At 47.8% G+C, this 15,836-nt stretch overlaps 1 protein-coding gene and 1 long non-coding RNA gene across 2 annotated transcripts; one reads left to right on the top strand and one right to left on the bottom strand.

Annotated features, from left to right (window-relative positions):
* Positions 1–2,468: 2,468 nt before the first annotated feature.
* Positions 2,469–3,645, bottom strand: LOC109251471 (free fatty acid receptor 2-like). The gene has a single exon (XM_053906175.1). It carries the CDS (start codon positions 3,540–3,542, stop codon positions 2,469–2,471), a length of 1,074 nt encoding a protein of 357 aa, XP_053762150.1. The 5' UTR covers positions 3,543–3,645.
* Positions 3,646–5,623: 1,978 nt separating this feature from the next.
* On the top strand, positions 5,624–8,282 carry LOC128778077 (uncharacterized). The gene is made up of 2 exons (XR_008423473.1): positions 5,624–6,374; positions 7,471–8,282. It is a non-coding gene; the product is annotated as an uncharacterized LOC128778077 (long non-coding RNA).
* The last annotated feature ends 7,554 nt before the right edge of the window (positions 8,283–15,836 follow it).

Raw genomic sequence — 15,836 nt, forward strand, 5'->3', positions numbered from 1 at the left:
ATTTTCAAAAGAAAAAATCCTAGGGAGAAGAGTGGCACTGTTTTACATTTTTGCAGACCTCTTTAGACCTCAAGCTTCACAGAAGGCAGCTCTATTGGCAAAGCTGTTATCCTATCACATGTCAGGTAGCTGCTGAGAAACTCCCCTGTGCATTCATTCGTGGAAGGATGGGAGCGAAAAAGGCAATTAGCATCTTAATATAATTATGAAAGTAGTTTGGACTCCTCAGATCCCAGAGAAGTTCTGGGACCCCAGGGGTCTATAGACCACACTTTGAAAACTGCTGTAGAGGAGTCACATAGTTGAATGCTGTCTAGAACACCAAGGGAAGAAGGAAGAAGGGGAGAGAGGAACCAACTAAGGAACCCTTAACATGTTAAAACATCTAAAATAACCACTAAAATACTAAACACAGAGTATATGATTTCCAATTCAGTGATATGAGAAACAGATATGAGAATGATACGAGAAATGAAAAGAAATAAAAAAAAAAACTTAATCCCAAAGGAAGGCAAGAAGAGAGAAAAAAGAAATATAAGAAGGTGAAGAAAATAGCACAAAATAAGATGGTAGGCGTTTCATTTTTTTTTTTTTTCTTAAATGTCTGTGTTCACTGTGATAATTCATCTGACTGTTACAATTACTATTAGGCCATTCGCAGTATGAGTGTATATTTCAGTATGTGGGTACACTTCCATGGAAGTGTTTAAAAATAAGATGGGGCAGGGGCACCTGGGATGGTCAGTCAGTTAAGCATCCGACTTTGGCTCAGGCCATGATCTCACAGCTGGTGGGTTCGAGCCCCGCATCGGGCTCTGTGCTGACAGCTCAGAGCCTGGATCTTACTTCAGATTCTGTGTCTCCTTCTCTCTCTGCCCCTTCCCTGCTTGCACTCTTATCTCGCTCTCTCTCAAAAATAAATAAACATTAAAATTTTTTTTAATTAAAAAAAAAAAGATGGGGCAGAAATAAATCCGAGCATATTGGCAATTATTTTTATATAAGTGTAAATGAATAAAACAATACAGGTAAAAGACCAATACGGTTGAATTGTCAGACCATATTACATACAAAACATCCAGCCACTGTATATATTGTTTGTAAAAGATGCACCTGACCTAAGGATATAGAAAGTTGGAAAGTAAAAGGATGGACAGTGATGTCCTGGGAAAATACTAACCACGAAAACAAGTTGGTGTGGCTATATTTATATCAGACCAAATAAATTTTAAGGCAAAAGGAATGACCAACATTTCATTTTAGCAGGAAGACAGAACTACGAGGAGAAGTGGACAAGTTCACCATCACGGAGGAGCAGGTAACATACCTCTCCATGTAACTGGTAGATCAAATAGAGCAAAAGTAAATAATGGTTATAAGGATTCGAACATCACAGATGAACAAGTTTGATCTAAGGTGTGCAGAGACAACATGCGCCTGACGATTGCAGAATCTATGTTCTTGTCACACCTGGAACGTTAGATTGACAATATTCCAGGCCCAAAAGCAGTTCTCAACAAATTTCAAAGAGTTGGAACCATTCAAACCGTATTCTCTGGCCACAGTGCCATTTGGGTAGGAACAAATAACGAAAGGATCAAGAAGAATTTGTATGCTTGAAAATAAAGCAAATGTCTAAACTTGAGTCCAAGGAAAAAAAATCCTGTGGAAATTAGGGCCTGTTAGAACTTAAAATAGTGCAAATTATGCAAATGCAGGCTTGTAGCATCCCACTGACACTGCACTTCATAGTCTTACATGCTTGCGATAGCAAAGAACAGAGGTTACAGATGAATGAATGTCAACTTGAAATTCGTTAGAAAGCGAGCAACTGAAAAGACTCCATAAAGTAGGAGGAAGGGGACAACCCAACACTGATGAAATAGAGAGCATAGATAAATACCAGAGAAGGCCTTGGGCTTTTGAAAAGATGAGTTTCAACAGACTTCTGGCGAGATAGATGACGCAAAAAAGAAGACACACATACACAGTGTTGGAGACTGAAAATAGGGCAGAACTACTGAAGAGTATCCTGACCCGAGTTTTCTCACACCAGAGGTGACTCTTCCCTCAAGGACTGTTTCTTTTCTTGCCCGTTTCATAGACTTGAGCCAGCAACCGCTTTGGCTGGGGGGCTAGACCTCCGGGCTCCCATGGCAGGATCCTGTCTGACTCTCCAGACTCCTGCCTGTGCTAGACGTTCAGACCTGGAGCGTGGAGCACCCCCCCGCCCCGCCGAGTCAGGGCCAAGGATCGAGCAAAAAGCTTTGCACCGGCTGAAGGAATGCCACCATCATATAGCTACTGAATGGGGAGGGAATTCCAAGAATAAAAGGGCTGTGGCTGACCAGGAGGCAGTGCCGGCCACAAATAAGGAAATGTCATAACTGCCAGGAAACAAAACAAAAGCACCGACCCAGTGGATGAGTTGGATTTGAGAGGTCTACTGCTCTTCTGTGCCTCTTAAGCTAGGCACAGGTGAACTCACCCCAGTTCTGTTTCACTGTTCCCCGTTTGGAGTCCTCCCCGCAAAATGTTTCCCCGAGCTGGCAGAGTTGGTCTCCTGTGAAGCCGACGTTGGCCATACCCAAACTCTCATCTCCTCTCTCTGCGGCGGCTTCTCCAGCCTTCCTCCTGCAGCGCCCTGCCAACGAGGCAGCCCAGCTCTGCAGACTCCGTAGCCTCCTATCCAAGGCTTTGCGCATAACTGAGGAGGAGAAATAGAAAACCAAGGGGTCGATGCAAGCATTGAGAGCACTGAGCAACACAGCGTACACCCGCCATTTTTCACTTTTTCCCTCTAAGAACCCCACCACGTGAGACACATTGTAGGGCCCAAAGCAGACCAGGAAGTTGAAGAGGGTCACGGCGGCCAGCGCCACCGCTCTCCAGCGCTTCCGCCTCCCCACTTGGGGTCTGGAGAGCATGATATGCACAAAGCGCCAGTAGCAGAAGATGGTGACCAGCATGGGGATGAGGAAGAGGGTGAGACACAGCTCTAGCCGCACAGGAAGCAATATGGCCAGCTGCTCTTGGGTGAAGTTGTCATAGCAGAGAGGGAGGCCGTTGGCCTCACCCCCGACCTTGTTGGCTGGTAAGTAATGGACGATGATCACAATGCTGCAGCGTCCGAAGGACAAGAGGCAGGAGACCAGAGAGGCGATCACTCCGTACGCGGGTTGACGGGACTGCTTGTACTGCACGGGGAAAGCCACGCTGCGGTAGCGCTCGATGCTGATGCCCGCCAGGAGCCACGTGCTGTAGTAGATGCTGCTGTAGAAGCCGTAAGCAGTGAGGGCACACAGGACATCCCCCAAGGGCCAGAAATCGTAGGCGGCCTCAACCATCTTGAAGGGCAGCAGCAGCAGCAGCAGGAGGTCCGCCAGCGTCAGGCTGAGCAGGAGGATGTGGACGGGCGCAGGGTGAGGCTGGCGGACCCGCCCCACGAAGGCCTGCAGGGCCAGGAGGTTGGCGGGGAGACCAATGAGAAAATACATTATGTAGACAAAGAGAAGTCCCAGGCTGTGGGGACTCGGGGCCATCCTTCCTGAAGAGACAGAAAATGAAGTCAGAATCCTCTCTGACCATGGGCTTCCCAGCCCCAAACCAAGGTGACTCCATTGTCAGCCTCAGTGCGTCTCCTCTCCCTGCCTTGCCGAGTGGTTGTGGCTGACCCTTCAAAACTGAGCACTGCTCTGCTTCCTGTGCGTCAGGGAGAAAGAAGGCCTCCTTGCTCCCTTGCACAATTACTTCTGGAAGGAAGAAGAGGAAAAGAAAGGAGAGGAGAGGTGGGGAGGGGAGGGAGGGAGGACAGGACGGAAGAAAGGAAGGATGATTAGTCTCCTAAACGTTGTGATGTCTTAGAAGTTCCCACAGGAAAAGTTCTGAGGTCTCCAAGTCCCCACTAGAAAGGCCCCTTTGTGAGGGCAGTGAGCTCATCTGTCTTGTTCACCACTGTGTCCTAGGACCTGGGACTGTGCCTGGTGCATAGTAGGTGCTCAACACTATCTGTTGATAAATGAATGGCTGTATGAACAGAGGGGAAGGAAACAGCTGCTTCATTACCTAGAGGGACTAAGCCTGAGGCTGTCTCCGAGTTTCTCCAAATTTTGCTCAGCCTGGTTGTGGTTTCTTTCTTTATATTTGCCTGTTTTCTCTTTCTTTTCCCTCCACCAGTCTTTGGGCTTGAACAGAAGACTCTCAGCTTCACCCCTGCAAATGAGAATTTGGTCAGGCCTGAGGGATGGGCATGTTGAGCCCGAGATGAGTCCCAGACACCCAGCTTCTTGATTCTACTCTGAGCCCTTCAAAGAAAACCTGTAGGTTTTGGGGCGGGGTGGGGGGAAGGGCTAGGGATGGGAGGGATCTGAGCTGGGCCAGGTCGGCAGGATCCCAGCCCCGGGCCATGCCTCCTGTCAGTCACATGACTGGGAAAATCACTTAGGTCCTCGTATCACAGATAACCATGATTTCTCTAGAAGAACCACAATTCCCAGCCTGCTACCTGCAAATGTACCCTTTCTCGCTGCCTGAAGAAAGCACATGTATGTGAGTTTTATGTCGATCGAGTATAATGTTTAATCTCTTATTTATCACTAGAAGGGAGACATTTAAAATAAAACTTGAGTCCTCAGCCTGTTACTGCTAGCATGTTACTGGTGTTCCATCTAGGTATCACGTTCCCAGATCAGAGCATCTGAGGTAGAGGGCCAGGTGAACAGGGTCATTCCCATCTAGTTGGGGCTGAGCTCACTTTTCATTTTCCCACCCCTCTCACCTGCACCCGGCCCCCACCAGCACCACCAGCTCGCCATTTGACTTGTCCTGGCCCCTTTCCCATCTCTCTGACCTCTCGTCCTATCTCCTCGGAGAGTAAACTCCATACTCTGCCCCCCCTTCATAAGTTTATCTACACTCACTCCTTCCTTCTGTCCCATCCCTTTGTGGGCTTGTGATCCCAATGACCTCTTCCCTGAGCACAAGCAAAGTTGGGTGTCTTGCCTTTTCCTGGAGACAGTCGGATGGCTTTTCAAATTCGTTGGGTCTCAGGAGCAGGAAGAACTTTGTCTAACTGGACCACCTTTTTCTCTTCCACAAACACGAGACTTTTATACCTGGATGAGTCACGTGGTCAAAGAAAGGAAGGTCAGTAGCTGAGCTCTTCCCAAGGCGGTTTGACCCTCTGGATCCCCCACCAAATTCTGCCCCCACCAAACTTATTTCTCCCAGAATCTAGATCACAACTCTTCTTTTGGGCTTCCTCCTCTTTCCCTGTTTCAAGTAATCAATTCTGTTTTCCTTTGCATGGGAAATTATTCCAGTTTTGGACATGTGGCCTCTTCCTGCTCCTTCCACTCTTTCTGCACCCTTTCCTTCCCCATCTTTTCTCTCAAGGCCCCTGACATAATCAGTTTCCTGTTCTCTTTCTAGGAGGCTCTTCTGAAACTCATTAGTGTCCTAAGCATCGTCTGACTTCCTCTGGCCCATCAGGTCCCTTCCTTTTTTAATTTTTTTAATTTTTTAAAATATTTATTTATTTTTGAGAGAGAGAGAGAGAGAGAGAGAGAGAGAGGGAGGCAGACTGCAAGTGGGGGAGGGGCAGAGAGAGAGAGAGGGAGACTCAGAATCCAAAGCAGGCTCTAGGCTCCGAGCTGTCAGCACAGAGCCCGACGCAGGGCTAGAACTCACAAACTGTGAGATCGTGACCTGAGCCGAAGTTGGATGCTTAAACGACTGAGCCACCCAGGCGCCCCCCAGAAAGCATCTCTTACTGCCTATCACTCCCCACGTTGGTCCCCAAGTGATCTCTCTATGTTCCTGTAGGCTGGCCTTCCCTAACCTACACTGTACCTGTCCTAAAATGGGCATTCAGGAATTGGTTTTGATGCTTGATACACATGGGCAAAGGGAACATAATTATCTTTCACTCTCTACCAAATTAATTTGTACCATGTTGCTGTCTGCATTTGATTGAGCGACAGAAACTTACTGGAAAGGTGAAGAGTGCTGCCACATAAGGCTGCTCTCATCCTAAAATGCCAGGGGAGGGTCCTCCTTTCTCCACCCCTGTCCCCAAGGAGCTGATTCCCCAATCAGAACAGAGCTGAAGAATCTATTAGCAGGTGCTAGGACCACGGGAGACCACGGGAGTCCGTTAGCCCACCCTTGGGATGTTGGCCTTCCCATGGGATGTTGGGGTGGCGTCTAGGTAAGATTGGCTCTTCCGCAAGGGACTGTTTTGAAGTTTGTCCATAGAAAAAAACCAATGTACAATTCCTTGCGTGTCACAGGCACTTGCATAACTGTGGAGTGAAAGGACAAGAGCTGGGGGTGCCCATAAGAGCTTGCCAGCTGCCGACACAAGCGACAAGGAGGTCAGAACCTGCACTTCTTGTCTTCCCGTTTATCTCCGTTCTGTCACCCAAGCCAGCAGTGTTGGGACATCCTTGGTGCTCGGGTCCCAGGGTCACCGGGGTAGAAAGGGGAGGGCAGACTAAACTGTTTGAGAGAACCAGCAGGCTCCGTGGACCTCGCACACAGCCGCGTCACGGGGGCGGGCCACGCAGCATCCCTACTTTCCTTCAGTGAAGCGTTGCCCAGGCTGCTCACGGCTGATTGGCGCGCGGCTTCCTCCACGTGCCTCCCCTTTCACATCACCGCACCCCCCAGTCGTCAGACGCCCTGAGCCCTTGCTCCGTGCAGACCCTGCTCTAGGCGCCGCGGACACGGGCGAATGGGACAGACAGTAATCAGGGAAACCATCCAGGGAATTTCAAGTGAAGGAATGAAGCAGAAAGGGAAATCAAGAGGGAGGCTGATGTGGGGCTTTTGGGGGAGAGAGCTGTCAGGAAAGGCCTGGGCTAAGCAGGGATGTTCGCACGGAGGAGAGGAGCCAGCCATGGGTAGAGCGTTGCAGGTAGAGGGGACAGCAAGCGCCAGAGCCCTGCAGCGGGAACAGACTTGCTGTGTCAGAGGAACCGAAAGGAGGCCAGGGTGGCTGGGTGCAGAAGCCAGGTCAGGCCGCTCAGCCTGTGGGCGGCGGTGAGAGGGCCCAGGAGGGAGTTAGAGAGTGCTGACTGTCGTCTGGAGTTGTTGGACCTCAGAGGACAGACAGCTGTCACATCTGCATCCGTTGATCTTATCTCCCTCTCTTGCTCTCTGGTGTGTCCCGATAAGCTGCCGCAGCCAGGCAGAAGCTGACAGCCCCCTTCTTGTTCCTTCTAACACACATCACTTTGTCTTTATCACTGTCCTCTTCAGCATCAGCACCAACAGATTGGGGAAAGGCCAGAGGGGGGGGCGCTGAGCATGAAGTCTCTGGGAAACATTTTAAGAGGCTAAGGAACAGTGGTGTCCAGTCCCACGCTCAGCGGCATGCGCCACCAGGGGAAGGGAAGGGAAGGGAGGGACATGGGCCCATCCAGGGAGCAGGGTTCAAGGTAGGCGCTGCTGCGCTTGCTCTTGAGCCAGCCCCCTGGACAGCTCAGCCCACTGCGGTTCAGCTGCACCCCTTGGAGCCACACAGTCGAAGATGGAGAAACCTCACCTGTTAGGAAATTAAGGTTTTCCGGCCGCCACCCCCTCCACCGGCTGCTGCCTCTGCGTGCCCTGGCTTCCCACGTCTCGGGAGTGGGGCCCCAGGGTACACAGGTTTGCCACCCCATCCTTCCAGTTACTCAGACCAAAACCCCGAGACAGAGCTGTGATTCTTCTCTTCCTCTGCCATTTATTCCGTGAGCAGACGTCTTCCGCTGTCTCTTCACAATATATCCCCAATCTCACCACTGACCACACCCTCCGCTGCCACCCTGGTTCAAGCTGTCATCCCCATCGCTCGCCTGTGTCCCTGAACGATCTCCTCCTGTCTGATCCCCCTGCTACTCCTGTTGCCCCTTCAGTCTGTTCTCCACGGCGGCCAGAATGGTCCTGTTAGAACCTAAGTAGTCACATCCCTCCTCTACTCAAAACCCTGTGACCTTCCCATCTCTTGTCGATGCCACAGTCCTTACCGTGGCCTGCAGGCTCTACTGTGTTGGCTTCCTGTCCCTGTCACTCTCTGACCTCATCTCCTGCTCCTCTCTCTCCCCTCGTTACTTGGGACACTTCTCTGGAGGGTGCGATTTGCTGATGCCTTTCAGAATGAAAAACCCCATACCATCTGGTCCAACACGCTGACATCTATGAGTTTATTATATGGATGTACTTTCCCGTGTGCATGAAGTACATCCTCACAGTGTTCTTTGTCTGTTTGTTCTGTGATAATAAAAGACTGGGAACAACTTATATCCGTCAGCAGGGATCTGATCGAGTGAAAGCCATGGAGCACCCAGTCGGTGGACCCGCCACGCACCTGCTACAGGTAACCAGGCAGATCTGCATATGCCAGCGTAGATCCAACTGCGAGATGTATTGTTAAAAGGAAAAAGCATGTCGTAGGAATGGCGAGTTGCACGAGAGAAGGGGACACACGCCCACACATTGACTCAGCGAGGGTTTCCCGAGCAGCCCCCATGCTACCACCCTCGCCAGTGCTGGGGAATCAGCAGCGAACAGGCCTTGCTTCACGGAGCTGACATTCCGTTGGTGCAAGGCAGTCTGCAGATGGATCGTAGCATAAGCCGGGGGTTGGACTGGGGCTAAGAAGGAAGACAGAGATGGGGGCAGAGGGCGAGTCTGCGAAGGCCTCTCAGAGGAGGTCATGTTTGAGCAGAGACCCGCAAGGAAGAAGAGAATGAGGTGGGAGACTGTCGTAGTGTTCCGGACACAGGGACGGCAAGCCCCGAGGGAAGCCAGTGTGTTGGGAGAGGCCAGGCAGGCCGGAGCGGCAGCAAGGGGACTGGGAGAGGGCAGAGTTGTGCTAATGAAGTCAGGTGCTCAGCAGGCCCGGGACCACGTGGGGCCTCGTGGCTGTGGAGTGACACCTGGAATATGGTGGGCAAAGGTGTGAGGTAAGCTGTTTCACATTTCCAAAGGATCCTTCTGGATGCCGGGTGAGTGTAGATTGGGGACGGGACACGCATGAGCCGTGGTTTGTCTCTGGAAAGGAGAACTGGGTGTTGGGATGGGAGGGAGGCTTTTCTGTGTAGATCCTTTTGTGCTGTTAGATCATGAGATCGAGCCCCATATTGGGCTCTGCACAGACAGCGTGGAGCCTGCTTGGGATTCTCACTCTCCCCCTCTCTCTGCCCCACCCCCACTCGCGTGCGCACATGTGTGTATGTGTGTGTGTGCACGCATGCACACACTCTCTGTCTCTCTCAAAATAAAAACATTTTAAAAAACCAAAAAACTTTTTTCTGGGTGTGTGTGATCTTAAAAAAAAAAAATTAAAAGCAAGAGAAAACATCCACAGCTAACATTTAATTTACTGAGCATTCTTCACGAGCTGTGCTGTGTGTCACACAAACACCTGTGATTCAGCAGAGATGGTCCTGTACGTGATAGAGTACATCCCACACCACCCAGCCAGAGCCTTCTCTTCTGTTGGGCTGCCCCAGGTGGGAGAGTGGATAGGACCAAGGTAGACATAAAAAAGGAAGAGGACAGAGCTACGGGCCTCCTGGCCATTAGATCCCCACCCGTCCCCACCCATACTTGGCATTATCCAGCTTCTGGATTTTTGCCAGTTGAATGGCTATCAAGCAGTGTCTGTTTGCTGTTTTAATGCATTCCCATTTTACTGATTACTAATGGGTTTCACATCACTCAATAGGATGCAGGCTCTCTTAGCCCATAATCACCGTTCTGGACAGCGTCTCAGAGATGGCTCTTAATTGCAGCAACAGAAGCCAACTCTGCTAATTTAGAGATGATATGATAACATGTTGGGTAGCTCAGAGATCTGCCAGGAAGGCTGGAGAACGAAGCTTGGAGAATAAAGGGAGCTGTGCAGTCAGGACCACGTTAAAAGTTATGCCACCCAACCCAGTCCAGTGAGGGCACAGGAGCCCCTCCCCTTCAAACCCACACGCGCTGTGGCCCTAGAGTCACATTCGATTTGCCACCACTGCTGCCACCGCCGGGAGCAATTCCCTGCTGCCTTCCTTCTTTGTACCACTTTGTAGCCTCAGATTTGAGTTTGGGCAGCTGAACCTGATTAGCTAAACACAGGAGAGATGCCCAGAAAACAAGGTCCCAGCGTTATCAGCTTCTCTGGTGGGAGCCAGGCTCTGCTTCCCACCAAGACTAAAGATTCAGACATGGGCAGTTCCCTAAACACGGGAAGGGAGTCAGGTGCTGGGGAACTGAAGGATGCTCAGTGTTCTTACAGCAGGGCCCCTCAGCGGTCAGGACAGCCTAGACCACTTCCATTTTTTGAAGTTCCCAGTATATGAAGAAAAAAAAAAGGTGACGATATTCTCAAATGGGGTTGTAATGGTAGAACAGCCTCTTACCATGAAATAAGAAACGGGACCGTACCATTCACAAAATAGTTGTAGGATTTTCTCTGCCTGCTTTTTGACAGTGTGCGGTGAAGTGTAGAACCAGAAATGAGCCATGGGTTTAAAAGCTAGGTCCTGTCAAGATATTTGTGTGACTGTATGTTTAACCTCACCTGGGGATCTTGTCCTAAGAGTAAATGGGCCCGGGGCCAGATGCCCTGCAGGCAGGCACCGGGGTGAGCCTGGTATCAGCGGATGGGCCGGCGGGCCTGCCTGGCTCAGAGCACAGGCGCTGCCCTCGGGCAGCAGCCCCTCCCTGCACTGAAGAGAAATCTGCTTCTACAAGAGGCAAGAACTACCCTACCTGTTGTGCTGACGCAGAATTCCGAGGAGGTGAATTCTGCACCCTGAGGCCATCTCAAATGGGATATAGCCGCGTTATGGAAAGAGCGGGACTTGACAGATGCCAGTAAACCCTAACTTCGTTTCTTCCCCCACAACCCTTCATCCTGTGGTAGCACGACTTCTCCAGGGCCCTGGCTCCTGTGGGTACTCTTAGACGGTAAGAGTCCGGTCTGTGGAATAATCACGTAGCTCCAGCCCGGTGTAATATCAAAGTTCCCAATTCTGTTCCGGGGAGCACTTCTCCCTCCTGGCTCTGCAATGTCGCCGACTGGCAGCCTGCAGAGGAAGGGCCTGGCACGGTGGGATTTCTCTTTCTTGGCTCCGTCTGGTCTCCTGTGCTCTCCTACACGTTAGCTACAGCTTTCGGCCCCTCCCCGTGGGCAGAGAGGATGCAGGAGGGGCCGGGAATGTCTAGCTGGCCTGGTACGGTTATGACCTGGGGCTGATGCCCTCTGGGCGGGACGTGTCTAGTGCTGACTCGGTCTCCAGTGGAGGGAGACCTTTTGCAGGTTCTCGGACCTCCCAGCTGGAACCTTTCTCTGCGTTTCCTTTGGATGTGAGTGCCTCCTCCACCCGGTCACTCAGTCCGGTCTCTGCGCCTGGGCCTCCTCTCTGTGGGACCTCACTGGGCCTCCGGGCTGACTCTTGGGTGGGTCATTCATGAAATGACTAGACTGGCTCGCCAGCAGAGGGTCCCCCTTTGGTCCAAGGGGACCGTGGACCTTAATACCATTGTCGGTAGGACAGCAGCTCACTGCCAGTGTGGCCGCTTGTCCTGGTTTGATTTTTCCGAGCAAGCTTCTGGCACCAGCCTTCGCGTCCTCTAAACTTCAGGGACGTGTCAAGCCCTGCCGGTGGCTGTCTTCAAGCCCATCTGTTGTGCATCATGTGCGAGCAGGAAGCTCCCCGTCTTCTTCCCACTGGAGTCAGAACACGGTACACTCGCAGCGTTCCAGAAAGTTTTCAGTGTCTCCTCTTCCCCGTCCCAGTTCCTTGTATCTGGCCTAGACGTGGGCCTTGAACCAGGGCTGATAAAACCGGTTTCCAGAGTCTGTGTGGATGGTCTAACGCCTTCCATTGGATGGGGATGTGGTGGCACTTGGCGTCTGTTGATCTTTTTTCTAAGTTACCACGTTAATTTTCATTTTACAATGTATTTTAGTTGCATATGGTTGACACACAACGTTACATTACTTTCGGATGTACAACGTAGCGATTCCCCAAGTTTGTATATTATTCTGTGTTCACCGCAAGTATAGCTACGGTCTATCCCAATGCATCGCTATTATGATATCATTGACTCTGTTCCTTGTGCTGTGGCTTTTATCCCCACGACTTATTGATTCCTTAGCTGGAATCCTGTCCCTCCCATTCCCCTTCACCCATTTTGCCCATCTCCCCACCCCTAAGCTAACTTTTTTTTAAAGTAATTCACTGAATATATTGAGTATATACCAGGACTAACCAGGGTAGGGGGTCAGATACTTTGAGTGCAGGCCCCTCCATTCTGGATTTTATTTTTTTATTATTTTTTTAATTAATTAATTAATTTTAAATTTACATCCAAGTTAGCATATAGTGCAACAATGGTTTCAGGAGTAGATTCCTTAATGCCCCTCACCCATTTAGCCCATCCCCCCCCCCCCCCACAACCCCTCCAGTAACCCTCTGTTTGTTCTCTATATTTAAGAGTCTCCTATATTTTCTCCCGCTCCCTGTTTTTATCTTGTTTTTCCTTCCCTTCCGCTATGTTCATCTGTTTTATTTCTTAAGTTCCACTTAAGAGTGAAATCATATGATATTTATCTTTTTCTGGCTGACTGACTTTGCGTAGAATAATACACTCTGGCTCCATCCACATTGTTGCAAATGGCAAGATTTCATTCTTTTTGATGACTATATATATGTGTGTGTGTGTGTATGCATATATATGTGTATATCTATCATATATATATGCCAAATATATATATATATCTTTCAAATAAATACACACACACACACACACACACACACACACACATATACACACAATGCACACACACACACCACATCTTCTGTATCCATTCATCAGGTGATGGACATTTGGGCTTTTTCCATAATTTGGCTTTTGTTGATAATGCTGCTGTAAACATTTGGGCGCATGTGCCCCTTCGAATCAACATTTTCATATCCTATGGGTAAATACCTAGTCATGCCATTGCTGGGTTGTAAGGTAACTCTATTTTTAATATTTTGAGGAACCCCCACACTGTTTTCCAGAACAGCTGCGCCAGTTTGCATTCCCACCAACAGTGCAAAAGTGTTCCCCTTTCTCCACATCCTTGCCAACATCTGTTGTTTCCTGAGTTGTTAATTTTAGCCATTCTGACAAGTGAGAGGTGGTAACTCATTTTGGTTTTGATTTGTATTTCCCTGATGATGAGTGATGTTGAACATCTTTTCATGTGTCTGTTAGCTATCTGGATGTCTTCTTTGGAAAAGTGTCTGTTCATGTCTTTTGGCCGTTTCTTCACTGGATTATTTGTTTTTTGGGTGTTGAGTTTGACAAGTTCTTTATAGATTTTGGCTACTAGCCTTTTATTTAATATGTCATTTGCAAATATCTTCTCCCATTCCATCAGTTGCCTTTTAGTTTTGTTGATTGTTTCCTTTGCTGTGCAGAAGGTTTTGATCTTGATGAGGTCCCAAAAGTTCACTTTTGCTTTTGTTTTCCTTGCCTCTGGAGACCTGTCTAGTAAGAAGTTGCTGCACCCGAGGTCAAAGAGGTTTTTGCCTGCTTTCTCCTCTAGGGTCTTGATGGTTTCCTGTCTCACATTTAGGTCTTTCATCCATTTTGAGTTTATTTTTTGTGCATGGTGTAAGCCTAATTAAAATTAAAAGTTTATTTTTTGTGTAAGAAAGTGGTCCAGGTTCATTCTTCTGCATGTCACTCACTGTCCAGTTTCTCCAACACCATTTGCTGAAGAGACTCTCTTTTTTCCACTGGATATTCTTTCCTCCTTTGTTGAAGATTAGTTGGCCATACATTTGCAGGCCCATTTCTGGGTTTTGTATTCTGTTCCGTTGATCTATGTGTCTGTTTTTGCAAGCATCTCAAACTTCTGTGCCCTATTCTGTGTTCCAGCTTGTTCAGAATCAAGGTGGTGAATGTTCCTCCATTATTATTATTTTTTTTTAATTTTAAAAGCTTACATAATCATGCAAGAATATATCCTTCTTGTCAAAGGATTCAACAATACAGAAGTGAAATGTGAAATGCTACTTCACTTCTCCAATGCACTTCTTCCTTTCTAGGGGTAATCTGTTTATGTATACCCATATATGTACATATAGAAATGTAAAGTTTTAAAAATTGCATAGATGGAGTAATACTGTGCATATTGCTTTGAAACTTCATTTTTCACTATTTAATATGTCTGATGAACTGTCACATTATTGAAGTTTTCAGTTCTTTTGTAATGACAAACAGTGCTTCAGTAAATGTCTGTCTGGCTGTCTATCTATCTATCTAAATACATGTATTTTCGTTACATGTATTAAAATTTTTTTTAATGTTTATTTACTTTTGAGAGAGAGAAAGAGAGAGAGACAGAGAGACAGAGTGCAAGCGGGGGAGGGGCATAGAGAGAGGCAGACAGATTTTGAACCAGGCTTGAAACACGGGATCATGACCTGCATCAAAGTCGGACACTTAATCAACAGAGCCACCCAGGCGCCCCTGGTTAGATGGATTTTTAGATATATAATTGATAGAACTCCTGGGTCAAAGAGATGTTCTTTAAAATTTTTGATAGCTATTTATGTATTACCTTCCTGAAAATGTTCAGTAATTTACATTCCTACCAACCATGTATGAGGGTACCCATTTCTGTGCACCTTCTCCAATAGTGGATATTTTGAATCTTTAATATTTTTTGCTAATAGGATGGGTAAAAATGATGATGTCTTATTGTTTACGATGTATTGCAGTTGATTACAATGTGATGTATTGATTACAGGTGAAGGATTCTTTCTAATTAAGTGATCCAAACCCATTTCGCATCAGTGGGAGGGAATGGGCTATTCAGTAAATTACGTTGGGATAGTTGAGTATACATTTGAAAGAGTTACAACTTGACAATAAAAGTAAAATCCAGCTATGCTGAAGATCAGATATATCTTTTAAAACAATAGAAGTTGTATAGGTATTATATAAGATCGTTTTTAAGCCTTGCAACTGAGAAGGCTTTTTTTCTAGCATGACAGAAATGTAGAAGTCATGGAAGTAATGATAAACTTTAGCACATAAAAACATAAAGCTATGGGAAAAGTTACTAACAAAGTAAAAGACCCCATCTTTCTGCATATAAAACTGAAAAAGCATTTGTAAATGCAAACATTGATAGATATGCAAATACCCTGCAAACTAAGAAAAAGGCAACTATAGGAAAAAAGATAAATGACTATATTCAATATGCAAATATTTGGTACCTCATTTTTTTTAAGTTTATTTACTTATTTTGAGAGAGAGAGCATGCATGCATGCACACGCACAAGCCAGAATGGGGCGGAGAGAGAGAATCCCAAACAGGTCAGCATGGAGCCTGACATGGGGCTCAGAATCATTAACTGTGAGATCATGACCTGAGCCCAAATCAAAAGTCAGATGCTTAACCAACTGAGCCACCCAGGCACCCTGCTACCTCACTTTTTATAAGAGAAATTAAAAGTAAAATAGTACTGAGGGGATGCTTAATTTTATGTATGAGCGTGGCTGGGCCACAGTGCCCATGTATTTGGTCAAATGTTATTCTAGATGTTTCTGTGAGGATACTTTTGGATGAGACTTACATTTAAATTGGTAGACTTTGAGTGAAGCAGATTTCCCTCCAATCAGTTGAAGACCTGAATAGAAGGCTGGCCTTCCCTGAGCAGGAGGGAGTTCTCCAGCAGACTGCCTTCATATTTCCTTTGCCACGTTGACTCCCAGCCCCAGACTACCTTTGGACTTGAACTGCAACTTTTTGGACCTGAGTCTCCAGCCTGCCAGCCTCCTCCATCAGATTTTGG

The sequence above is a fragment of the Panthera pardus genome, unplaced genomic scaffold, assembly GCF_024362965.1.
Source record: "Panthera pardus isolate Hobbes unplaced genomic scaffold, ASM2436296v1 HiC_scaffold_18, whole genome shotgun sequence".
Taxonomy (NCBI): Eukaryota; Metazoa; Chordata; class Mammalia; order Carnivora; family Felidae; genus Panthera; species Panthera pardus.

Bases quoted from the DNA above. Each gene is read 5' to 3' on its own strand.
- LOC109251471 (XM_053906175.1), bottom strand. From the start codon at position 3,542: ATGGCCCCGAGTCCCCACAGCCTGGGACTTCTCTTTGTCTACATAATG.